The 27,548-nt window shown below is 40.6% G+C and overlaps 1 protein-coding gene across 3 annotated transcripts in view; it reads left to right on the forward strand.

Annotated features, from left to right (window-relative positions):
* Positions 1 to 12,734: 12,734 nt before the first annotated feature.
* The window catches only part of Ccnyl1 (cyclin Y like 1), a 34,165-nt gene continuing 19,351 nt past the window's right edge, over positions 12,735 to 27,548 (forward strand). Inside the window, exons 1-4 of one of the 3 annotated variants that reach the window (XM_051190357.1) lie at positions 12,735 to 12,806; positions 13,343 to 13,530; positions 22,779 to 22,853; positions 24,289 to 24,323. In XM_051190357.1, the coding sequence (XP_051046314.1) occupies positions 12,757 to 12,806; positions 13,343 to 13,530; positions 22,779 to 22,853; positions 24,289 to 24,323 (348 nt within the window). In that variant the 5' untranslated portion in view covers positions 12,735 to 12,756. Of the gene's footprint in view, positions 12,879 to 13,204; positions 13,531 to 22,778; positions 22,854 to 24,288; positions 24,324 to 27,548 lie in introns of those variants that run through there. The other 2 variants (XM_051190356.1, XM_051190358.1) reach the window with 2 other exon arrangements.

Here is a 27,548-nt window from a genome sequence, read left to right on the forward strand (position 1 = left end):
AAGAGGACTTGGAGAGTTATTTAAAAAGAGGGGGAAACACAAAGTTGGAAGGGTTGGGAAGGGGATGATATTGGAGAAGTCTGGAGTGGATCTTGGAGCTGTTATTGAACGGAGTTGTAGATGAATATGATGAAAATACATTATATACTTTATGAAATTCTCAAATAATAGAAATATATTTTAAAAAATACTCAGGTACTCATAGTTGGATGATACTTTAGTGATTGTTCCTACTGTGATAATCAATGATTACTAAGCTGGGTAGGGGTTGGGAATATAGCACCATGGCAGAGTGTGTGCTTTGCCTGTAAGAGGCCTGGGGTTTGATCCACAGCACTGCCCCCCAAAAGAAAAAGTGAACCAAACTGTACCAGGTTGTTCGACCGTATATAACAGAGTTCTGCATTTCTCATAACAATGGCTTAGTTTTAATAATTAGCTAGTATCAAGAATTGGCTAAAACAGGGATTTTCACATATGGCTGACAAAAACCTGACCTGAAAAGGGTTACAATAGCACAATTTTTAAAACATACAAACCTGATTCGCCTTTGAGAAATGTCTTACTGCACCACTTCCCATCTCTTTGAAATACAGAGTACCTGAGTTTTCACTGTTTTGCCATGTGAGACAATTGAAGATGCTTTTATTTCCTTTACAGTGGGTCAGGTCAGGTGCCAAGTATACAACTAAACTGAATGCTGTTGACATGAGTATATTTAGCATCACTAGGAATTTAGTGACCGAGGCAAGTGTGTCATGATCCTCCAGGCTCCAGATGACACCGTTATACAGACAAGTGCTGCTAAGGCATTATATAAATGTTTTCATTTCCATGCTGGATATGTGGGATGTCAGTGTTTGGTTAGCAATGGCAGAGGTTAAACTACAGGCCTACAGCCATCCTTAATAAGATGCACAGGGACGGCGTAAGACAAGCAGCGTGAGAATGTGGTAAGATGTCCAGCAAGTTGTGTGTAACTTGTATGTACCTTCTAACTGATTGTCTGATTTTGAGGTGACTCCATGGGGTAAAAAAAAAAAATCCCTTACTTTCTTTACTGCATCCCCCGGAATATATCTGAATATTATACCCAACCTAGAAGACAGTGGTTTACATTTTCAAGCTTGTTTTTGCTTTTGCTCTAATTTTCTAGTTTAGAAAATTCCCTGCTGTCTCGTTTAAACTAAAAATGTAGAATTTTGGAGACTGCTTGATCTGGGAAGAAGATCTGTGGCTTTGGACTCTTCAGGACAGCATTTTCTTTTTCTAAGAAGTAACATGATGAGGCCCTCAGTGCTGAATGACCAGACCTCATCACCTTGCCTCGGTTTCATATTTTCGTTGGGCCTTTCGGAGGTCAGGAAAGGCACTGGCCATTTCCATACCAATAAAAACCAGGGCAGGTGAAGAGAAAGCCAAAATAGGATTTTAAAATTTGTGGTCTATTTAAAATGTATTTAACAGCAATTCCAATACACAATCAACCCAATGTAAGCATTTCCCAGGCAACTAAAAGAATTTATTGCAGGGTATAGTTAAAAAACAAAACTGATATCTGGGTCCCAGCAGATGAGGCCTAATAGTAATGAACACAGTTCAAGATGATAGCTGCTGTCTTCTTTATAAAAAAAAAAAAAAAAAAAAAAAACGTGTCTGCGATCCTCTCTGAGGGTGACCCAAGTGTACCTAGCCCTGTGTGACCAAACAGGCCTGTGGTCCTGTTTGGTATTTATTTGCTTATCTCATTGACATACTGGGCAAAAGCAACTGAAGGTATCGAGGTTTTATTGTGATTTACAGCTCCAGGTTATATAATTCATCATGGTGGGAAAGTATGGCTGTAGGAGCAGGAGGCTGCTGGTCACATGTCCAAAGTCAGGAAGTGAAAGGTGATTAATGATGTGTTCAGCTTGTTTTTTAATTTTTTATGCAGTCTTGGGCCCCAGCCCATGGAATGGTACCACCCACATTCAGGATAAGACTTTTCCCTCAACTAACCTATCTAAGTAATCCCTCAAGCCTCCCTTAGAGGTCTGTCTCTTCAACGATTCTGATCCTGTCAGGTTGATAACTGTCACCAGGGCTCTTACATTGGGGAATTTGGTCAAAGGAATGTCCAGTTTCTATTCAGAGCTATTAGAGACATGGCTGTAGATCAGCCCAAGAAGCCCAGGCTGAACTGTTGCTCTTTTTATTTTTCCAAGCCACATACCTTGAGTTTGACCAGTTGTTTTCACTGAATAAAGTCGAAATCAGGATAGAGTTCTTGAGAGGTTTGTGGGGGAAGACAAAGGATTTAGCAGAAGGAAACACAAATTGGTACCTATGTAGCTAAAGGAAGTTACTGTGGGACTCTTCCATAAGAAATCATTCCTGGGGTGGGGGAGGCAGGAAAATCACTGTGAGTTCAAGGCCAGCCTGGTCTACAAAGTAAGTTCCAGGATAGCCAAGGCTGTTACACAGAGAAACCCTGTCTTGGAAAAAAAAATAAAGGAAAAAAGGAATCACTCCTCAGGTAATAGAGAGATGGCTCAGTGAGTTAAAGTTTACTGAGCCCCTTAAACCACATGCTAGAAGGAAAGAAGCAACGCCCACTAGGTATCTTCTGATCTTCACAGCTTTGCTTTAGCACATATGCCTGCCCACTCCCAATAATAAAATATGAAAAATAATAGAAAAACAGGAAACAAAAACCCTCCAGTCGCATAAGAAGGGGCTAGAGACTAACAAGAGAGGAACATGTTGGTCAAAGCTCGGTCCGCACTCATTAATGGCTGTTTCCCAGCCAGATGGAGCCCTTGTGATTTTGTTCTCCAACTTGACTGATGAGAGGGACTGTTCCCTTCCCTGCTTGGGTTCGCAAATTTCAGAGGAGCCCTATGTCTCTATGCATTTCCTAAGGCTAAGGCAGGAGGTGGGTGTGGAAAGGAGTGAGCAGCATTGAGCAATGGAAACTTAGCACCTCCCAGTTGCTTCAAGCAAGCTAGAAAAGCCTGAGGACTGGGAGCCTGGGGCAGGCTTGGCCCAGGGAGAAGGATATAAGGGAAAGGGGCAGGAGAGGAAGGGGTATCTACCCAGTTGACTTAAAATGAGGTAAAGAGACACTCCATGAGTGATCTCTGTAGAGAACTCACAGAAGGGCCTGAGGTTGCTTAAAATGGCAGCTTGTTGAATTCTTTGACTGGGGAGAAAGATGGCCAAGAAGGAAAATGATAGTATAGAGAATTTAAAACCGTAGTTCTGGAAGCCCTTTCCTCCATGACTTCCATTAGCACTAGTAGATATTTTACTTGATTAACAACATTACAAAGTTTTGGTACATTAGTCTGTGCTCCAACATAACTCACCAGGGGCATGCCCATGCCATTGGCTCTCTAGCAACTTCTAGTCCCAAAAATATATTCAGAAGGCCTTCTTGAAACCTGGGAGTCTGAGGCTGCTACCAGAGCCTGCTGCCTCATCCAATCCCACCTCTTTCCATCCTCCCAGGCATGGGATCCCTTGGTCTGCCCTTAGGCAAAGTACCAAGCTCTGCATTCCCTAGTCACTCCTGATCATGGCGTGTCATTCTGTATGTATGCTGCCATAACAAATGACAACAAACTCGGAGGTTTGAACATTTCTGGAGGCTGCAGCCCAAGATCAAGGTGTGGGTAGGACTCATTTCTGATGAGGGCTGTGAAGGAAAGATCAGTGCCAAGTCTGGGCCCTTGGTTTCTAGATGGCATTTTTTTTTTTTTTGGTGTTTTTACATGGATTTCTTGATATGTGTTAGTTGGCAAACTTCCTCTTCTCATAGGACACCATTCTTTTACTGAAGTTTGACTTCACTGATCTTATTTCAACCATTATATCCATAAAGGTCTTATTTCCAAGCTGGACAGACTGCCTTATGCCAGTAACACTAGTACTGAGGCAGGAGGATGGTAAGTTCCAGCCCATCCAGGATGACACAGAGAAACCGTCTCAGAACAAAACAATCCCTCCCCCACAAAACCCCATAAAAATCAGGAAACAAAACAAATAGAATATTTTATCCCCAAATATAGTAGTATTCTGAGGTACCAAGGGTCAGGACTTCAACTTATATATTTTGAAGGCAAGGGACACAATGTAGTTACGTAGCTTAAGAGAGAAGACTCCCTGGAATTCCTTATGAAACACTATCCTATTAAGTGACATGCATTTGCTCATTTATTTAGTACTTTTTAAGGTTTCTCTCTGCTTAAATATCAACCCCAGAAGGCCAAATTCTCTATTTTGTTTACTGACATATCTCACAGTTTTGAGCTTATCGCCTGGAGACCAGTAGGCCCTTGATGAATATTCATGGATGGATGAAAGCATATTGTGAAGTCATTACAAACCACACACACACACACACACACACACACACACACACACACACAGAGGGGGGGGAAATGTTTATATTGCTAAGGACACAAGACAGGGAAACAATATAGGTATCACAGTTTCACTGTTAAACCACTGAAACATACTTAGGGAAGTATGCCATAAAATGCTAGTAGCAGGGGGCTCTTGGGATGGGGTCTTATTTTTTCTTTAGGTGATTTTCTTAACTTTTTACAGCCGATATATGTATATATATTTACTTCTATAAGGAACTAAGTAGAAGATATATTTGTCATCATTTTTTTTTCTCGGTTTTTCAAGACAGGGTTTCTCTGTATTGCTTTAGAGCCTGTCCTGAAACTAGCTCTGTAGACTATTCTGGATTCAGTCTCAAAGAGATCCACCTGCCTCTGCTTCCCTAGTGCTGGGATTAAACGCAAGTGCTACCAACGCCTGACCGTCATCACTTTTAATTGGCTAGCATACATTTTCTGTTTTGTTTTCAGTGGAGAATGCTGAGGAGCCAGCATGTGGGTGATTTCTTGAAGCCCAGTGGCACAGTTGAGCTATGTAGTATCACATGTATTTGTCATACTTGTCCTGAGTCCTGATTCTTCTTTGGCAATGGGTGATGATGGGATCCTCAGAACAATGGGCAGTGCTGTTCTCTTACTGAACTTGGGTGTATGATCAATGGTTTGGAAACATCAAGTCAACAATGGTCAGAAACACATCTTAGGGTGTACTTATCCCTTCATTTTCTTTCATGAGTAGACCAGGCAATGCCTAGCATCTCTCACACAGTTTTAGCAGAAGCCTGGCAAGTGCCTGCCAGGGTGGGAGGAAATGAAAGGGGAAACATTAGACAGAGCATCCAAACTTAAGCAGTACCTTAAAAACTTAGTAACTTGGATAACAGTTTAAGTCAACTTTTTTTTTACAGTGTCACATCTATCCGTACTTTGCACCTACCTACCACTACTATTGACCCTCCCCTTTCCCCACAATGTTTCTCTCACAGAAATGTCTATTCGTTTTGTGTATGTCATCGTCTTTTTTTAAAATGTGAGAAACTATAATGAGCAAGACAACAAAAACTTGAATGAAGGTTAGTATTGCTGATGTATCCTTTGTCTCAGGCTGCATTAATGGTTCCAAAAGGCATTATTCCAGCTCACAGCATGAGTACCCATAACTCACCTAAATCATTACAAATTACTTCTTAATTACAATTAATTCATGTTGAGACTCAGAACTAGCACCTTACTTTCTGTTTAGCTTTGGCCAAGCCCCTATTATGAAACCAGTTAAAATGTATATTTTTTTCCTAAACTTGTTTATTCCTTTCTCCATGTAAGATACCCAACACCAATGCTGACTCCTCATGGTTCTCACCTGATTGAGGACTCTGAGGGTCAAATTTTTTCCATTTCTTTTATAGTAATAAAATGCCTACGAAGCATAATTTCTGACTCAAAGGAACACTAAGCAGTGTTGGCAGATGTTGCAGGATTTTCCTGGCACTTCTGGAGGAGGGCACAGAGACCTTGCTTATCTTGCTGCAAAAAACACACAACAGTGAATGGAACCATCATTTTACTACCTTTATACGATGGGTTCAGCATGCCACTTGCCGGCCCACAGGATGTTTGCTGAGAATCTGACTTTCACCATTGCAGGTGGCTTTCATGGATGCTAGTTAGCGCTCTGTGTTTGTCCACATGGCAGTTGCTAGTTAAAAGCAGCAGTAATAATATCATTCAGGACACTGTCTTCTGTAATAGCTTCTTTCTCTGCAGGAATCCTCATTTGCTCAAACCATAGGTGGCTCTATAGAAAGTGTTACCAGAGAAATGTAAGGTCTTTAATGTCTAAGTCTGAAGATTTTTCCTCTATTACTGTTTTAGATGTGGTTCAATGTGCAAGGAGACATTCAATGTGCAAGGAATTACCGATCACAAATATTTCTGAAGGCACCTGTAAACCCATGTTCTTTCTACCCACTGAAAATCCAAAGGCTGCTGTGCTTGGTGGCACATACATGTAATTCTAACACTGGGAAGGCTGAGCAGAGAGTTTGGCTGCACACTAAGACCCTCTCTCAAACAAACAAACAAACAAACAGAACCCTAAAGGCCAAAGGGTCAGGGTTTCTCTGGATACTGCACTAAGATCTGGTTCCAATAACTTTAGCTTATCCATTATAAAGTAGTGAATAGATAAGGTCAACAGTCCAAGGACTGGCTTTGAGGGTTTTTTTTTTTCCCCATAAAGGAATGAGGCTGATCACAGCTCCCCTTCTTCTGTAATTTTAGACTGATGTTTTTACTGAAAACATGAAGCATACTGGCATTATACAACTGTGTCATAAGAAATGTAGTTGCTTTTGAGAAAACCATGATGTGTCTAGTCGGTTCCAGATGTCCCAAACTTTGTAAGCCAGATACCCAACATTGCAATGAAGAAGTCATCATGGACATTCCGGTCTCAGAGTCAAAGGCTTGGAGAAGAATGGAGGATTTAAGCTGAGGTGATATTTTGTTTATGATCTAACAAAGCTTGCCTGAAGATCAGAATACAAAGCTGGCCACACTAGCCAGGCAGTGGTGGCACACACCTTTAATCTCAGCAGCCACACTAGTTAGCCACAGAGACCAGGTAGCAGTGGTATACACACCTTTAATCCTAGCACTCAGGAGAAAGAGGCAGGCGGATCTCTATGAGTTTGTGGCCAGCCTGGGCTACATGAAAGTGAATTGGTCTAAAGGAGAAACAGACCTCACATCTTTAAGCCCAGCACTTGGAATGACATACCTTTAATCCCAACACTAGAGAGAAATATAAGGCAGAAGCAGTTCAGTCTGAGGTTTGGTGGAGAAAGATGCAGTCAGATTTAATCTCAGGATTTGTAGAGACAGTTTTGTCCCTTCAGCCTGAAGTAGGGGTAAGAGCTAGTGACTTTGCTTTTCTGATCTTCAGCTTTAACCCCAATATCTGGCTCTGGATTTTTATTATTCTACAGTTAGCTCAAGAATTGATACTGCTGGTAAGCCAACTTGGTCATTTCCATTGCTAAATTGGTCCACTCCAGCTGTATCCTCTGTTTCCTAAGCAGTGATGTATGTCTTGATTCATTTCCTGTCCACAAGTTATGAAATTATTATAAAATGATGGTTGTTTTAAAGAGGTGCTACAGAATAAAAGCTAGAAACGGGCATGAATGAGGATACATGAATGAGGATAAATGGCTTTAAATCGTTATCAACTTCTGATGTTGGTACATGCTATTCAGCTTTTTCATTCATTTATGCACTCACTCAAAAATGTATTAAGTATATACTTAGTGTTAACGGTATGTAAAATGAACAGAAAACTTCTGTTCTCAGAATTTGGTTGCCAAAGGGCTGTCAGACATGAAAGCAATTACCATACAATGTGAGAAGATTTTGCCCTAGAGTTTGACTTTGCAGAACAACTCCTTATAAGCAAGAGATTGAACCTGTCTTGAGGGAATTAAAGAAGCACTGTAGAACAAACTCTATTCCAAATAAACCCCAGAGACCAAGTATAGGCTGAGCAGCTATCCTGGATTCTTGATTTTAGCTGCAAAGAACAGGACAGAATTGGATTGTATAATCGAGTTTTTATTGCACCTATGATTTCAGTCTTTCTCTACTCCTCCAACATAGAGCATTAGTTGAATAATCAGGAATTTCTTTCCATGGGAGTAATCTAGCCCATCAGTGAGAAGGACAATGGAAGACATAAATCAGAGGAGAATATTGTCCTTTTCCACCTAAGCACCCAGCAGATACTATGTTACTAAATTTGGGGTCATAGTCTATACCTCAAGAAGTCAAGTTTGAGCACTCATCCTTGGAATGCCAATTAATACAGGCAGGCCCATTCTACAGAGAAGTCTAAGCCAACATAGGTTGTTGGGGTTAGGGAGTTTCTTTTCTGTGAAAAAAAAAATTGCTTTCCATAGCAAGCACCTGCCAAAATAAGTTCCATGGCCCCTGCATCCATCCAGGTAGCTGTGCAAATGTCTTCTGATAGCATGATTCTAGAGGTACTTCAGGGAAGGCTTAGTGCCATGATGATAAAAATTATTTTGACAACAGGGCAATAGAGCCATTATAAGAAAAAGACCCTGACTTAAGTCTCAGCTGGGTTTCGAAGAAGGCAAACTTGGCTAAAAAGACCTCTTCAAACTGTTCAGTGCTGTCAACTCTAATGAAACTCCTCTTCCCCCTCCAGCATTATCTTTCTCATGTCAGCTTATTTGAAGAGGCTGCTGTCAAAAAGGCTTCTGGAAGAACCTGTAGGGAACATGTCAAATCATTGCTATAAAATGTGTCTAATGTTAAGAGAAATTTGTTTCAGTTATCCAAAGATTCCCTTTAATAATTAAGTTCAAAGGCTGTAGAGATGGTTCAGCATTTAAGAACACATACTGTTCAAGTAAAAGACTCTTGTTCGGTTCCCAGCACCTGTATCAAGCAATTTACAATTATCTGTAATTCCACTTCCAGGGATCTGACACCCTCTTCAGGCCTTTCGTGACAGCTGCACTTGGGTGTACATACACCACACAAACACACATATACACATAATTTAAAATAATAAAAGTAGGGCTGGAGAGATGGCTCAGCAGTTAAGAGCACTGGAAAGAAGATGGGAGGTGGTTGAGGAATGCAGAGACAGTTTATTAAGACTACTGGAGAACCAGATTATGAGTATTTGAATCTAATAACAAGAAAAGTCAAGTTGTTCTACATCGTGCCCAGTATGATAATTTTTTAACATTTTTGTTTGCAGACTTTGAGAATATGGTGGCAACTGTAGAGTCTCTACTTAGAAAAGCAAACACACACACACACACACACACACACACACACATATACATATACATACATACATATATATATATATATATATATACATATATATATATATATATCAGTTGCCCACAGACTCCTACTCTATGAGTAGTATGTCATACTTTTTATTTTTGTAACAAAACACTTGAATACCTTAAAAGAAAGAAAAATTAAACCAATGATATATAAACACTATGCTACATGGATGTTCTGAAAAATCTCCTGTCTTCTTCCTTTTTTATGCCAAAGACTGTCTCCTCAATTGAACCTCAAGATGAACCAATGAATTTATTACAGACTCATATAAACAAAACCTCAGTTATGTTCAAAGCTTCATGGGTGCTGGAGAGGTGGCTCAGTGGGTAAGAGCACCGGCTGCTCTTGCAGAGGATCTAAGTTCGGCTCCCAGTACCCCATGGTAGCTCACAGCGATCAAACCTGCAGCTCTAGAGGATCTAACAACCTCCTCTGACTTCCTAGGCACCAGGCATGCACGTGGCCCACACAATATATAAAAAAAAATACATATAATGGAAACAAAGCTTCATTGAATATTCTCATTCCACTGTGGTTTGCCATGTTTTAATCCCACTATACAGTTTTTTTTGTTTTTGTTTTTTTGTCATCAATACTTAACTAAGTGCTTTAAACAGAATTAAATTAAAAATTAATTCCCCTTTGCTCCCTTGCCTTTTGAAGTAGCCTCTTCTTCCTGTTTAAAGGCTAATTAATACTCCTTTGGGTCCTTTTTGTGGTCTTATATGTGGCTGTGGGGTTTGCAAATGCCCATACTTTTTACAAATACATTTTATTTCCTTAATTTCTGTTTGCTCTTCCTCAAAAGTTGTCAGTATTTCTTTTAACTGCTTGGAAAGAGTAAATAATGCCACTTTCCACTTTTGTGATATACCTGTTTAGAGTTGAGCTCCATGGATTTTGCTCAAATATCTCTTTGATTTACCCACATTTGAGGGAAGCAGTATTAAACATCTATATCTGTGGCTTCTGCCTGTTCAATGAACAGTGAACTGAAAATATTTTAAAGAACTTGAATCTCTACCAAGCAAATACTTTTTTTCTTGTCATTAATCTATAAGCACTACCATATTTCACTTATCTAGATGGCACTGACATTGTATTAGGTGCCACAGGTAACTCAGGTGGTTTGAAATACATGGGAGAATGTACATGGGTAGGTTATATGTAAATACTATGCTATTTCATGCAAGGACTTCAGCTTCCTCTAATTGTGGTATTACCTGAAGGTAATTCTTAACAATCTTGAGGGGCAATGGTGTCTTAGTTAGGGCTACTATTGCTGTGCTGAAACACCATGGCTAAAAACAACACTTTAGAGAGCACAATCTATTGAGGTGGGCAAGGTATGGTGGCAGGAGCCTCCCTTGGGGAGGAAAGGGTTTATTTGGCTTACTCTTCCATATCACAGTTCATCACTGAAGGAAGTACAGGAATCTGGAGGCAGGAGCTGATGCAGAGGTCATCATGGAGGAGTGCTGCTCACTGGCCTGCTTATTCTGGTTTGCTCAGCCTGCTTTTCTATAGTACCAAGGACTATCAACCCAGGGATGGCACCACCCACAATGGCCTGGGCCCTCCCCAATCACTAAGAAAATGCTTTGCAGGTCTCCACAGCCTGATCTTATGGAGGCATTTTCTTAATTTGAGGTTCCCTTCTTGAACAAGACTTTAGCTTGTGTCAAGTTGACATAAAACTAGCCCATACAAATGGAATTTGGTTTCCATTAAGTATAACATGATACACTAGAATGCGAGAAGCGGAAGCTGTGAGCTCCTGCCACCATACCTTGCCCACCTCAATAGATTGTGCTCTCTAAAGTGTGAGCCAAAACAATCTTAAGTTTCTTCTGTCAGGGATTTTGTCACCATTCCTGCACCCATGGCTTCAATTACCTCCTATATTCTCTGATTTTAAAACAACTTCCTCTGTTATTTCATTGAACAGTTTTATCTTACTTATTTACTAAAAGCATAGATTCCATGTTGCTCCACAGAAGTAACCAGCAAATGGAAGCAGCACTCTTAGAATATAAACCTTAAGAAAATGCCCCCCAATTACTCTTCTTTTGTTTTAGTACAAGTGCTATTTTTTGAAAGAGTTTAAGTTGGGGTATCACAAGAAGGAATTAGCTTGTAGAGTTTCACATCCAGCTTTCTGAGAGATTCATTTCCAGACAACACTTAACAACATCAAAAACTATTTTCATCTGTAATCTTAGTCTTCCTCCGTTGTCTAGGAGGGAGACATCAAAATCTACCAAGTCCCCTAAATCTGAACCTTAGACATCCTTTTTGCTTTCTGTTTTTGTTCTCCCTCCATATCCAATAGCTAAGTACTTCCTATTTCACCTGATAAATGAGTATACGTTTTGTCTCCACTCAGACACCGTTGCACTTGGTTGGATCTGTCTTTCCCTCCTGTGAGGGACCTAGTCACAAATATATCTTATAGTGACTTTTCAATTTCATGTGAGAGTTCAACAACTATTTCCAGTATAAAATTCAAACTCTCAACCACACTGACTTCGGGGTCGGATAGATGTGAACTCAGACAGCTCGATTCCCCCAATTTTTGCTTCTCGTTTGCCTGAATGCACTGAGAGTCAAGATTCCTAGATACATACTTCAGAAGAGAGAGTGAACTTGAAGGTTCAATCAGGAAAGGCGTTTAAAAACCCACTTGAACTAAACATCACCACCAAGTACCAAGTCTCTGTCACTTTCCCCAAGTGTGACTTCCTCCTACCTGTTCTTTGAGATGATCACAATGAGGTGTGTGTAGGGATCTCGATTACCTAGAATCCAGACTATTCTGGCTCCTGCCTGAGCAGTTATGTAACCCTGGGAAAGTTACTTAATCTCTGTATCTCGCACTCCCCCACACCCTCAGTAAAATCTGGGAGATGTTAACAACATTGGATTGCTTTAAACTTAGAATTAGGGAACTCCGTTGGCATGGTGACCAGTACATGGAGCTTGCTAAATGTTAATTGTTCTCTACCATCCCCATCAATTAGGATGTAGGTACCCCACAGTGTGCTTCTCAATTCTGCATTGATAGTTAAAGAAAATCTGGAAACGCCTGTCGCGAGATGGGAGAAAACAGGCGAATTGGGAGCTATTGGCTCCCAGCTTTTCTGAGTTGGGAGGGATGAGTTTGATCCTTATTTTACGTACGAGGAAGTTGAAGGGTGACGTGTCCTCGGGCTTCATGCAAGGCACAGTCACAGCTCTTTATTGAGAGTGAGACGAGAGCCCCGGGGTTGCTATGGTTAAGTTGCAAGCGAAAACGTAACACTGGAAAGACGGGAGCATTTTGGCTGTATCCAACCGGCCAAGTCTGGAGCAATGTACTTGGGTAAGATGTCAGGCATGGAGAAGCCCAGCTTCTGACAGAACCAACTCTCTACCAAGCTGGGCCTTCGGAGCCCGCTTCGGAACTCAGTCCCTGGACCGGGCTCCTAGCTGCCCACGATGAATGGAAACCCGAGTCCGTGCGGCGCGGCTTGAGGGACGGGGCGGGGCTTTGTGAGTCATGTGCCTGGGCCGTAGGCGGGCGCGTGGAGGGAAGTCCGGGTCTGATTGGCTGCCCGTCACCAGGTGACCGCGGGGCGCGTTCCGGTTGGCAGGAGCCGGCTAGCGGCCTTCAGTCTGGAGGCGGCGACGGAAGGAGGAGGAGCTCCGGCCGCGCTCTCGGCCCGCAGTGGCTGCGTCTCCCAGCGCTTCTCGGGTCCCCACCCCTTTTAAATAAGCCGGGCTGGTCGCCGCCCTCGTAGACTAGTCCGCTGTGGGGAGGCGGCGGCGGCGAGCCGGCGGGGGTGCGGCCGAGGCCGGAGCCCTGCCCCGGGCCGGGCGGCGGGGCGGGCGGGCGCACAGCGGGCGCGGCGGCGAGTGCGGGCGGGCGCAGCCCCGCTCAGCCCGGGGCTGCCGGCGCCGACCGCGCCATTGTTGGGGGAGGGGGTGGGAGCGGAGTCCCGGACGAGCCGAGGCGCAGGCGGCGGCCGAGCGGAGCGGACGCGCCCCATGGGGAACACGCTGACCTGTTGCGTGTCCCCCAATGCCAGCCCCAAGCTGGGCCGGCGCGCGGGGCCGGCGGAACCCGACTACGAGTCCGAGATCTACGAGGCGGCGGCCGGGGACGCGGTGGCGGTAGCGCCCGCGCCCGCTGCGGCCGTGGAGCCCGCCGACTTGGATTTCGGAGCCGGCGAGGGCCACCACCTGCAGCACATCAGCGACCGAGAGATGCCCGAAGGTGAGGAGGCAGCGTGCGCGTCCCGGCCGCGGAGCACCTCCACAGTCTCCCAGGGTCCCGCAGGGAGGCGGCCGCCGCCTCGGGTTCCTTCCTGCCCGGAGTAGACTGGCGCGGGCCTGGGCACCGGGGATGAAGGCTGTGGCTCGCGTCTCCACCCCTTATTCTTTTTTGGCCGCAGTCTGGCCAGTTTCTCTTCCCACCCCTACGCCCAGTTCTTGTTCCCTCTTCCCATTCTCTCATCCCGACCTGGGACCCTGCTGCCCGCACCGCCTCCTCTTTGTAATTCTGGGTACTGTCCAGTGGGACGTTATCAAGACTAAATGTGTCTGTGTGTAAGTGCCCCTTTTCTTAATAAAACTCTCAGGACCCTAATCTCGGAATAGCCGTCCCATCTCCCTGTCCTTACTTAGCCAGATGGTAACTAAGGTAAGAACTGAAGTGTTTCCTCTTCCCCCGAACCGGTTAGGTAACTGATATTAGAGCAATCCAAATTCAGCCCATTTGAGGATTTCTTATTTACGTTCAAGTAGAGGTTGCCACAGAAATGTGTATGGTAATAAATAGGATTTTAAGAGTACCTTCAATATAAGTTGTGTTATTCCTCCCAATTGTAATTGGAACACAGAAATAAAGGAAATTGGGAAATGGGGCTTCTGTGAAATATGTCAGTGTTTCTTCCAGGACTACGTTAAAGTCCCACTTCCCCTCCCCCATAAGGAGTTTACCCTCGGACTTCTGCTTGCTTTAAAGTTCTCACTTTGATAAATACATTGCCAGTTTAAAAACTTTATTTACCTCATCCGAAGGAAGAGGGGTGGGGAGAGATTGTTGACCAGGGATTTCAAGGGAGTCAAAAGCTAAAATTTAGCCTTAAATTAGTAATGTAAAGGTTTGGGAGTTAGGATGAAGCCCCTGTAGGTACCTGATGTGTTTATTTCCATGACTCCTTTTCCCTCCCCATCTCCTGCTTGGAAAATTTTATTCAGTGCTGAGCATGTTGAAGTAAAAGTTCGGCACACTGAACCACTGAAGGGTGGGCTGCGTGGCTGGGTAGGAGGGAGAAGAGAAAGTGCTTGATGCTTTATAATTAGAATTCTCCCTGGGAGTCTAGGAAGAAGTTCTGGATAACAGGATGGTGGTTCTTGAAGGCTACAGACTTGTAAGACAAATTATCATCAGGTGTTTAAGCCCCATTGGTCTGTTTGTTTCACATAATCGCTACAAATTATTCCTTTTCTTTAGAGGAATGTCTTATAACCTTCTCTTTACACTTTAGTTTGGCCGTTGGTGTCTTAAGGCCCATGATCAATAGACTTCTGTAACTTTTTGTAATACTTAAATATTATAAAAGAATGCAAAAGTAATTGTATCTTTAAACAGTGGGCAGCTTTACACGCCTGAATGTGAGTGTGCCTGTTTATAAATAACTGTTCTGTTTCAATGTTTTAAGGTAACCCTCTGGGTTTACAAACCAGTTAGTATGTGGGTAGTGTTGGGTGAGAGGGATTACGTATGCTCATTTGAGCCTTCCAAAGACAAAGGAAGCCTGTATGCATTCTCCCTTTTGCTGATGAGGACACAAGTTAAGATATGATTGAAGCTGCTTCTGCACAGAACTGTTCTAAAAGACTGGTGTGGAGGTGGTAGATGTGCTGGGTTGGACTCTTCAGAATGTATACTCTAGTTTAAGCTGTACAGTAGGGCTCTTGGTTCCTTGTCCTTCCCTGTCTTAGTTACATTTCAAGTAAATGATGCAAAGGCAGCATTTGCTTTAGTTCTCATCTCTATCTCCTATGTACTCTTTTCGATGAAAATGAGTAAAGTTTACAGGTCACATAAATGGGGCTATTGTGAGAACCATGAGTTGAAGTTGAGAATGCTGACAGAATATTAAGGCTGTTGAGAGGCATGCAAGCATAGAACTGTATGACGGGGGATGCTATGCTAAGCCAGAAATGTTGGGGGAAAAAAAAAGTGATTTTGTGAGCATAGAATTTGAGTTTACTAAAATATTCCCATTTCAGTGTTTACTCTAAATTTCATCTTTTGGTCTAGAGGACTAGTTTAAGGGTATAATATTTACTTGCCCATTAAGTACAGACTCGTAGGCTTGATCCTTAGTGCTGCCAAAACTTTGTAAAATTAAATTCATTGGCATTCAGTAAAGTGATAAGAAATTTCATCACCAAAAATATATAGACACATTAAGTTTGCTTTTAATACCTTTGTTTCAGAAAATCTTATATCAGTTTACTTGGAAACTGAGAAATAGCTTTAAAAGTAGTCTTTTAATAGAGAAGAATTGAATTGTTTTGATTTCTTAGATAAAATCATGAATAAATGATGTTCTGCTTTATTCTCTTTTGAGACATTTTAGAGCACTCAAAGTCACTTCCAGGACTTCCAAAGTACATAGTTAGTATTCCCTAATCCATTGGCTCTAAGGCCATGTGATATGACTGATGATAACATCCATCACTAACACAGACAGGGTATGGGACTTCTTTCTTCTCAGCCTTTCATGCAGCATTCATGTTCTGACTTTAGGAGCTGTGTTTATTGGCTGGGAAAAAAGTGCTCTCTCAAGTGACCCCTTCTTCCCACCCCTTGGAAGGGGGACAGTAGGGAAAGAATTGTCAGTGTGATGTGGGAGAACCTCTGAATCTTTCCCCTTTCTAGTAGCTAGTAACCAATTTTTTAATGTGTTGATAAGCACTATAGAGAACACATAAGCCATTTTTATTAATATTTTTGTGTTGTATGTTCTTGAATCTCTAAAAATCAGATCATCTATCTGTGCTGCTTCCTGTCCCTGGAACAATGCTTATTCTCCATAGTGTGCTCCAGGATGTCTTCCTATACCAGTGCACACTTCTCTGTGGCATGCTTTTTCTTAACTGCTTAGTGTTCCACTGAATAGCTATAGGTCTGATATACCTGTCTCATGTGGTTAGACATTTTTCATAGTAAAATTGTACATACACTCATAAGATAAAAACAGGCTTTGATAGTTGGCACATCCTACCTCTGGATTGAATTCAGATGGCATATTTAGTCTTAGAATTTAGCACCTTAAGATGTGTCATTAGTGTTAAAGGCACTAGTTCTTATGCCAGTTTGATAACACTGGCTTTTCACTAGTCATTTAAATTTTACTAGTGATTTAGATTTTGTGATTCTTGGGTAAACTATCTCATGTATTTTGAATAGCTACTTCTCTAAGAGGTCTGTCAGTAATGCTGTCTGATGACAAATCAAGAAAAGGAATTCAGTGAAGTCTAGAAATAAGAGAAAACTGAAAGATGCCTGACTGGTTTGAGTACCCTGAACGTGTCTATTGAACACCTTTGAATGGCGAGGCGGTATTCCAGATACAGTGATGGAGAAGGTAGTCCCCTCCTAACCTTGATCCTTCTTTTCCCAAGACAGGTGGGAATCGAAAATGTGTGAGTCATCAAGAATGGCATGCCCTGGTAGGAAGAAAGTCATGTAAGGGGATGATTGGGAAAGGGACAGTTTACATTGGGGTGATGAGAGGTAACTACTGTCTTTAAGTAATATGTGAACTTTCTTTCCTAACAGGGAAATGAAGCAGTAGGGGTGAGGAGAGGCTGCCTTGTAGATGGCTCCCTTGAGAGCTTTTCATATGGACCAAACTTGGTGTCTGCAAATAACAGAAAGGAAGGGACACACGTGTGCTACAGTAGAGAGAAAGGGATGCCTACAGAAAGATGATGGATAGGGCCTTTTCAGGCTAAGTTGGTCTTGACAACAATGTGAATTTTGGTTATAGTAGGAAGCCACTGGAGGATTATGCATAGCAGAACAAGTTATTTGTGAAAAAGATGAAACTAGTGGCTTTGTGAGCATGCATTATGATGGATGTAAGAGACCAGCTGGGAGGCTGGGTAGTAATTTAGAGAAAACCAATGGTGACTTGAACAAAAAAACAGTATTGCCTCGGGACTAAAATAGGCTGGCTTAAGGAAATTAAATAAAATAAATAAGTAAATAAATAACAAAGATGAATGTACAAGTGACAGAAAAGGAATGCAGGTGATCCTTAAACTTCACATGAAAGAAATGTGAATGAAAACTGCAATTCCTTCTTTGGGGGATGAGGGTGAGGGTGAGGGATCCAAAACTTTTACAATATATTGCTGAGATTATAAGGGAAGTTATTTTTATATATTGATGGTAGAAATGCAAAACAGTTCACCTCCATGAAAGAGAATCTGGCAAAATCTAACTACACTGCTAGTTCATTTAATCTAGAAACCCTATTTTAAGGAACTTATGCCAAAGATGTGCATACCATCATGTGAGGCAGCCTATTTTCAAAGTTCTTGCTGTCTTATTTTCATTAGGATGGTATTGACAGCATCTCATGCAGTAAAGGACAGGTAAGATCAACTGGCATGTCCACATGGCTATGCAGTTATGTCTATAAAAGTAAGTATGGACATATGGAACTATGAAATAAATCAGATCTCTGGTTACAGCCATCTTCAGGGTATATTTCATGAAAAGGATTGGGGGAATAAGGTGTGGAGGACAGCAAGGAAGATACGTATTTGCTTATTTAAAAAAAAAAAACACTGAAATTCTTGATCTTATGTGATTATATGTATACCCTTTTATCTAGTTTTGGCCAAAGCACATACATATTTGCCTAAGAATTACTTTGATACAGATTTTCCAGTGAAATGGCAATATTTACTTGTTTGCTTTTGCAGGTGTGAAAACTTTGTAATGTATTGTGTATGTCTTGTATATTTCTTTTTTTTTTTCCTCTCAGTGTTTTGAGTTAGTGCAGGAATTGTAGTTGGTTTATATGAGAAGACAGCTATCAGGAAATATACATTGTTTTCTAAGATTTTAGCAGCTAAGACATAGTTGATCAGGAATGTAAATGCCAGTTGTTGAACATCAGCCTAGAACTTACAGAATATGACTCAGAACGGGCTTCTTTGGATGCTGCCTGTCTTTCTTCTGTTTTTTTTTTTTTTTTTTTTTTTTTAGGCTAGTCAGCTTTGATGATCCAACAGTAACATTGAGGAGTATACAATGAAGTGGAGATAGTAAATGTATAACCTAGAAATGATTTTTAAAGTTTAATTGAATAAAATGTTCTCAAGAACTAGACTAATGAAGAAAGTTTCAATATATGAATGATCACAGCCATTAAAGATTGAGAATTAAGACAGGGAAGACTGAGAACTGGTGGTGGTGGGAGCAGGTGCAGAAATGGTTTCAGTCATCCAAGGCTAGAAAAGCTGGGCAGGAGTGAGCTCTTGATTGAGGACCTTCGGCTGAGGTAAGCTTGCTTGAGACTATCAAGTAATAAATAATAACTTAATGATGTAAAATGTGCACTCAGTGGTAGATTGATCTGGCAGTGCAGTTGTATTCTTGGAATATTTGTGTTCAAAGCCATAAAACTAGTACAGTTTATGTTAAGGGGTGATGGAGCATGTCAGTAAGTAGACTAGGACTTTAGACAAATACCTAGGAACTGCTGACGCAATCTATTTAATTGTGACATATTGAAATTGCTATGTTGGAATCAACTCCCTCCACCCAAGATGTACTATTTCTATCTGCCAATTTCTTGGTCATTGCCTTTAATATTTTGATAAGGACAATTTTATGATTATGATTGTGTGATGTTAACATTTTAGCCTTCAGCAATGAATTTAGTTATTCTAAGTTGAGTGTTTTTAGTATTTTTAAACATATAATTTAGGTGGATCATGAAACTTAATAGAACCTTGGTCTGGAGAAAAAGTAGTTTATTTGCCTACTATTGCTTTCAAATTAAATTGCAACTTTAATTGATAATTCAAAATGGCAGATCTTATAATTTTAATTATAATCCTTGTCTTGACATATTTGTTGTAGTTGAAAACATCCTTAGAGGTTTCTTTGTGAAAGATGTGTCTTTGTATGTGTGTGTACGTGTTCATAAGGGTGGGAACAGTCAGGGAAGGCTGCTCTTCCTCGTTTATGCTCTGCCTGTTGAGACAGTCTAGGCTGATTCTCTGAGTCCAGGATCTGCCATTCTCTACCTCTCTTGCTGGAATTGCAGATGCAGTGTTACATGCTGGCTGCTTGTTTACATGAGGGCTGGCGATCCAAACTCAGGACCTCGTCCTTGTGCATTAAACACTTTTACCACCTAAACTGCCCACCAGCTCCTCATAGAAGATACTTGGCAATTGGTGTGTTTTCATTTTCCTAAGTCCGTATTTGTGTGCAGAATGTGTTTATGGATCCTAATGCTTTGGTTCATAGCTGATGAATAGAGTAGTATGACTTAGCATCTTCATAGGCTCTAGGAAATAGAGTTATTAGGGATTACAGAAATAATAGTTTGTATATAGGGTCACTGTCTGTTGGCTTAAGTTTCCATTCTATATAAAATAGCAACATGTGGTATTTATAATAAGTGGAAAGTGTAACTTTGATACCTATATAAACATAACATTTATGTTGTCTCAAAACACTGCAAATTGGCATTGAAGCCCTGGTGTATATAATTCCAATAGGATTTATCAAAACTCATCAAAGTGGAAATATTATAATTAACTATGGGAGAGTGGCCAGCCTGCAATCAAATATATGCAAATTAGAGTCAGTAATATTCCTCATTCACAAACATCAGGAATCTTTACCCAACTGTGACCCCACATTTTAAATCTCTGCTGAAAAGGCTTTCTTCCCATGAACCACTGCATCTCCTAACTAGCTAATGCTCCTACAGCATATTTGCCTTTCTCCTCTGGCTTTTGAGAAGTTTTGAGAGTTGTGATTGATTAGCCATCCCTGGGACATATACCTACTCCAAAACTTCTCTCCAAGACATTTTTATCATTGATTTTACCACAACCTTCTTGGATTCTGCCTTTTGGTCCATAATAGTACATCTTGATTTGGCTTTTTTTTTTTTTTTTTTAGTTTATTTTATCTGAATATATGTGTACCTGAGTGTATGACTGTGTATGCACATATGTGTATCCAGGGAGGCCAGAAAAGGGTGTTAAATTTTCCAAAGTTGTTGTTTCAGGCCATTGTGAGTTAACCAACCTGCGTGCTGAGAACCAAACCTATGTCTTTTACAAGAACAAACGCTCTTAACTCCCGAGCCGTCTCTCCAGGCCCTCAATTAGTCTGCTTTCATTTTAATATTTAATTTTCTTATACTTGTGAAATTCCCTGGATTTTTTTCCAGGTCTGGGGATCGAACACAGGGAAACACTCTATTGACAGCTATATATAAATAACTTCAGTTCCATCTAAACTTCGTTGTGGCAGAGGGACTGCTGCATGAAATGGCTGTTTCTATAAACTATTTTTTCTGCCATTTTTTTTAATTGAGCTATACATTTTCCCCCACTCCCCTTCCTTCTTCCCCTCTCTCATCCACCCTCCCCTGTATCAATTTACTCAGAAGATTTTTAATAGTGTGATCTGCAAATTACATTTTAATTGAAATGACAGTATGTTTGTTTTTTTTAGAAGGAAGTACAGTAACCAGCTTTAGATTAGAAACAGCTTATAAAATCTTTGCCTGTCACTTCATGCACACATGGCTTTTTTTTTTTCCACATAGCTAACTTTATCTCACACTTAAAGATGTCAGAAGACCTTAAAAATAATTTTGTGTGGGGGTATCTTTAAGTATAGTTTTCTTCAGCTGGTGCATACCTGTAATCTTAGCCTTCTTGAGGCTAAGGCAGAAAGATCAAAAAGTTCACAGTCAGCCTAAACTACACAGTGAGGTACTCTCTCGAAATAAGTAGTTTAAAAAATAAAGTAGGTGATTCAAATTCCTGTTACGTTTGTGCAAGATTCTATGCCTGTTGCTTGGAGGAAGGAAAGGGGACACCAGTATATATACATATATACTTAAGTAATGTGTAAGTATATATATATGTATATATGTATATAATGCGTATATATGTATATAATACATACATACTTATGTGTATGTGTATGTATATGCTGGTTAGACAGTGTTGGTTGAGTAGGAGTTTTTAGAGTTGTGTTTTGTTATTGGTGTGTATGAACAAGTGCAGGTGTCAGAGGAGGCATTGCGTCCCCTGGAGCTGGAATGATAGGTAGTGTCAGCCACCTCATGTGGGTGCTAGAAACCAAACTTGGGTCCAACAATATGCTAACTGCTGAGCCAATTCTGCAGCCCAGTAGAGTAGAATATGTCAAGTGTGTTCTGTAAAAGCCAAGGATGTAATATGTGCACTGTGATTTACCACTGAACCTCCTTTTCAAAGAGCAGAATGCTGGCTGGCAAGGCTTGGGAAGTGTCCCAGTCTTTGCCCTTCCTGGATCTTGTTCCATTTTCTGGCAAGATTGGTTACATGGGTTGAGATGAGCATTGCTCAGGACTGTCATAGTTTTTTCCTTTCTTGTTACAATGTTCCTTATCCCATGTGATGACAAAGTGTTCATTGTGGTTAGTTTAGAGTCTGTCTTGTGCTGGGCTGTGGTAGTGCATGCATGCCTTTAATTCCAGCACTTGGGAGGCAGAGGCAGTTGGATCTCTGTGAATTCAAGGGACAGCCTGGTCAACAGAGTGAGTCCCAGGATATCCAGGTCTTGAAAAGAAAAAAGAAAAAAAGAAAGTCTGTCCTGTGTCCTTGGTTAAACATACGATTATGACATCTTGCTCCTAAGGTAGACTGCATCAAAAAGTGAGTGCAACCTTGGAAATGGAGGCCAAAAGTTAAAAATGAGTTTGTATTCATGGAAGTTGTGTGGATTAGGCAAATGAATTTTTATGCAGTCCTAAATCTGCTTGATGAGTTGCTCCCACATAAACAGTTAACAAGTTCTTTTGTCTAAAGAAGTTATAACTAGCCAAGTGGTTAAAGGATGCTTTTTGAAACATCTTTGCTGTCCCACATTTGATATATTGAGCTGTGTCTCGCAGTAAGTTGTCTTAAGGCTGGTTTGGAAACAGTAATATCAGCACATATGTTAGATACAAAGGGAAGGGCACATATATGATTCCATTAAAGTTTTGTAAGATTACTTAGGTATACATCTAAAGAGCCTAAGCCATAGTTGTTAGATCCCACATTAATGGAGAGATTCTGCAGTTTTCCAGTAGATTTTTTTGTTTTTCTCTTTTTTTCCTCATGTTCATCTCTAAAAACCCTTCTAAAAGTTTTCAAAATTACCTGTTTATTTTGAAGCAAATAATCATATTTTTCTCTTTCCTTCTGTAGATTTAGCTTTGGAATCCAACCCTTCTGACCATCCCAGGGCAAGCACAATTTTCCTCAGCAAATCTCAGACAGATGGTAAGACGCTTTTCCTCACTGAGGAAAGCCTGAAAACTATTTATATTCAGTTAGATACATCACTGAAAATATTTTATGGAATTTGTATACTGACTTAAAACTTTTCATGTACTTATTTTTGATATGTGATGATTTGCTTTGCTTTAATATAACTCTTTGAGGTAGGAGAGCATGTGGATTTTGTGGATACATTCCCACCTTGTTGTCAATGCAGATACGTGATTTAAATGTGGCATGGATTTACAGCTGCCTGCCTCTTTCCCTCTCTTCTTAGTCCAGTGGTGTGTTTTAAAGATGAATGATACAATTTAAGGTTCTGTTAGATTTTTTAGGTGAAACACCAAACCCAAGTGTGTTATATATGGTCATTTTGACCTTATTTCATATAGTACCACCCACCCAGTAAGCCAGTGTCATACCCACATTTATGTAACTCAAAATTTTCACCCTATGTAAAGTATCTTCATCTTGTTGCAACAAAACCCAGGGCAAACATGTCTTAATGTTTCCTAGGTTTGCTAATATGTGAATTTTCTGTCCTGCTTATTTTAGGTTGAGAGTCTGAACTGTGAGATTTTTCTGTACTATTTTCTGTAACATTTGGTTAACATCTCTCCCAATTTTTTCTGAAAAACTTAAATAATTTCTGCTGATTATAACAGGGTGACTGTAAGAAGTGGGGATTCTACAATAACACTGGGAATAATGCAACAATGCAACCCAGTTTAAAAGGGGGAGTGGTCGTGCTTCTAGCCTACATTTTCATGGTTTGTGTGTCTTTTTGTTTTGAGCTATTGATCCTGGTTAGTACTGCTGTATCTCTTTATGTGCTGTGGACTTTATATAAACCAGGGCAACACAGAAACCCTAAAAAAAATAAGCCCTCTCCCCATCAAAAACAAAACAAAAACAAACAAACAAACAAAAAAAACCCCCACTATCTTGTGCCCACCCCTTTCTTATTAGTGGGAAGGAATGTGTGTCTAGAGTGTAGTCTAGTGTTCACAGAGGAGAGAGTGTGGGGAAACAGTGTGGCCAGGTCTCTTTCTGGAATTTGTACGCTGTCAGGGTCATGTTCAGTTAGGTTACTCATTTGAAATGCTCATTAAGGTAGGTTTAGTGTTTAGATTTATAACATAATTTTTTATTAGCTGAATCTTTCACCTGCCCTAATTTTGTCATTTTCTTTTGCATATAAAAATTTTCGCTTGTGCCTACATTATCTGTTAGGTAAAAAAGTAGAATTTCATTTTTAGATTTACTTTATGGATTTTATTTTGACAAATTTATTTTGTTAGCAACTGTTTTTTAAAGTAGAACTGAATTTTACCTTACTTTGCATGTTGATAACCTATCAGATAATACGTAGCAGCTACTTTTATTTTTCTGTGGCATTTGTATCAGAATTGATCAGTTAATTTTTTTTTATTCTTAGTGCGTGAAAAGAGGAAGAGCAACCATTTAAACCATGTAAGTAAATAGCTGAAAACTTAAGAAATTAGTTGAATTAAAGTATATCTGCAGTGACTTCTAGAAAATATAGTGGGAATGCAGTACTGTTATTATAGACTGTTTCTGTACATTTTTTAAAGTTCTTTTTTTCAGATAATGAACTTACTTGGGGAAGTCTTACAATACTGTTTTTAAAACAGTATTCTGACACGTTTATTTACTTATAGTTAGTTACATAACATGGGTATAGTACAGAGACATACCTGAATTTTTTTTCTTTTTTACTGATTTCTCTTTAAAATTTGCTTATGTATGTGTGTGTGTCTACAAGAGGTTATGTGTACTTTATGGGTGCAGGTGCCTTCAGAGACCAGAAAAGGGCATCAGATATTCTGGAACTAGAGGCTTAGGTGGTTGTGAGCTACCTGATATGGGCGCTGGGAACTGGACCTGGGTTCTCTGCAAGAGCAATTAAGAGTGCTGAAGTACTGAGCCATCTCTTCAGCCCTTTAGTCTAATTTGTAATCGAAGTAACAAACCATTGATTTTAGACTATCTGCTGACTTACCATCATAATAGGTAAAAGTTGTTTTTCATTGTGACCGTTATTTCCCTCTTCCATTTCCTCAACACACATCTTATTTCTTGTAAAGTCCTAAGTCAGCATTTTCATTATGACTATGTACATTGTTACTTGCTGGGTCATGTAGTGCTCTGACTGTGCTGCCTCCTTCCACACCTTAATTCTTTCTCTTCATTGGTTGAATCTGGATTCTTCAGGCACTCTAGGTGAATCCCTTTTCCTAGCCCACATCAGCTCACACAGCCAAACGCAGTGTGCAGCCCTAGCTGCTCTCACAGCTTCACAGTCTTGCTTTAGTGTGTAGAATTAATTTTCAGGCCATTTTTTTTTCTTGCCTGCTTCCTAAAAGCCATCCTTTTTAACCCCAAATGTTGTCACATTTGTCACATGCCTATCAAAAATATTTTGCAACTATTAAAATGGATGTGTCTGGATTTTTGTAGGCACCGCTTCACAGCCTTTGCCATCCTACTCCAATGGGTGGGGTTTTGCTTAGGCCTGCTCTCTATATTTTTTCCTGGCACATGTCTTTGAAGTTACTGGGATCTCATGTGACTGCTTTCTTGTACTGGTTCCTCAGTGTCCTAGATTCTCTGTTTCCCTTTGTCACTGCACTGGAACACCTTTTCTTGGGGAGGGACACATAGTATTTGTAGTAATCTGGCCTGGAAAATTCCTCCTATAAATGGAGCTCCAGGTTGAAACTAATTTCCACAGTCCTAAGGATACTTTTCTGTTACAGTCTCAACTACATAGTGTGTCTGTTATTTACTTTGTTTTATTTTTTATGGTCCTGAGGATTGATGTCAGCTCTTCACACATGCTAGGCAGGGGCCCCTGAACTGTATTCCCAAGGTACAGTGTGCCATTAAAAATCTGTTGCCTTGGAAGCTTGTTTCACACAATATACCCTTTTGCCCAAACGTCTTTACTTGCAAGTGTCATTGGAGTGAGTCAGTCATTGGTCTGGTTGAGATCTCTGGCTTGTGCTGCACTATCAGTATGGGATCTTCACTGGAACTCCTTTTGGATATCATGTTGTTGCCCTGTGTCATGGAGATCCTGCAGCTTTTGGTTCTCCAGCAGATCCAAGGCAAGATTTTTTTCCTTCCTTCCTTCCTTCCTTCCTTCCTTCCTTCCTTCCTTCCTTCCTTCCTTCCTTCCTTCCTTCCCCCCCCGGGGGGTATGTGGTGTGAAATTCACAAAGAATCAATAAAAAGTTAAAAAATACCTGTTGCTGTTGTATGATGCATAGACATTCCCCTTCTCTGGAGGCTTTAAACTCTTAATCTCAGGATTCTGAAATGTTATAATTTGTTATGGACCTTTTAATTCTAGTCAGAGCCAGTAGGTCTACAAACAATTTTTTCTAAGGTGTATGTGTGTGTTTCTTTGATATTTTTTCTACCCTTTTTATTGTATTTTTGTTATCCAGATGCTGGGCCTGTACACCATGATTTCAGTACAACTGTATAATTTTTATCTCCCCTTCACTTTCTAGTTTGTCTTTTTGTTCTTGGAGATTCATTTGCTTTATGTTTTAACCCTTCTTAAGTTTTCTTCTGAATTTTTAGCATTCACATTAATTCCCTTTTCCTGTTGTCTTAACCTGTTTGCTGGAGGCTCCCCTCAACTGTGTAGCTCTTGGCTTTCTGTAACTAGAAGTAGCATATTTTTTAACTGAAGCATTGCATTGCAAGGGTTCAGAGGCCAAACTAACTTGGAGGGCCTCAGTATCATATAGGACAGTTGGGTTTCTTCAGAGAACGCTCTCAAATTTCTGCCTGTGGATTACAAGTTTGCTTGCTTTCTAAAAGTTAGCAGAGCAAGGCAGTTGGCTTTTCAGCGCATACTTCTGCCCTTGCATCTCCCAAGATTGCTCTCTAAAGTGTCAGCATTAATAGCTCTAAAGGGTAAGTATATGTAAGACAGACCCTGCCCACAGACCTAGCTGAACCCTGCCTTCTGTTCTTATGTTTTATCTTACCTCCCAGGGTGCTGTGTGTCTAGTTCTGCGTCTGCTCATCACTCCTTCCATTAGGTCTCCACAGGCACCAGCATTGAGCTGCCGTGCCATCTCATTTTGCTGTTTGGAGACAAGCTCTAATGGCTATCCATAACTCCTGATCGGCCTGTCTCCATCTCTGGAGTGTTGGGATCGTAGGCATACACCACCATACCCAGTTTAATTTTTATCTTTTAAAAATACTAAAAATCCTTTCAATCTTGTTTCCTGCATCTTGATAGAAACTGTTTTGTTCCTTTAATTCAGATGAAATGTCATAAAGAAATAAGCTGTGATCAGTCCACTATGTTTAAATGAATTTAGAATTCATCCTTAGAAGCTGGAGAGGTGGCTCAGTGGTTAAGAGTGCTTCCTGCTCTTCCAGAGGTCCTGGGTTTGGTTTCCAGCACTAATATGGTGACTCACAACCATCCATAACTTCATTTTTAGGGGACCTGAGGCCCTCTTCTAACCTCTGCATGCACCAAGCATATGCATGGTATACATGCATACATGTGCTGACTGAGTAACGATACATGTTACTCTTTGTCTCTGTTTTAGGAACCACCTATTAGTAGTGTTTTTGCTGTCTTTAAAAAAAATTTTTTTTTTGGGTAGACTTTGGTTTCTTAGTATAGTTCATAGAGGTCATAAG

The sequence above is a fragment of the Phodopus roborovskii genome, unplaced genomic scaffold, assembly GCF_943737965.1.
Source record: "Phodopus roborovskii unplaced genomic scaffold, PHOROB, whole genome shotgun sequence".
Classification (NCBI taxonomy): Eukaryota; Metazoa; Chordata; class Mammalia; order Rodentia; family Cricetidae; genus Phodopus; species Phodopus roborovskii.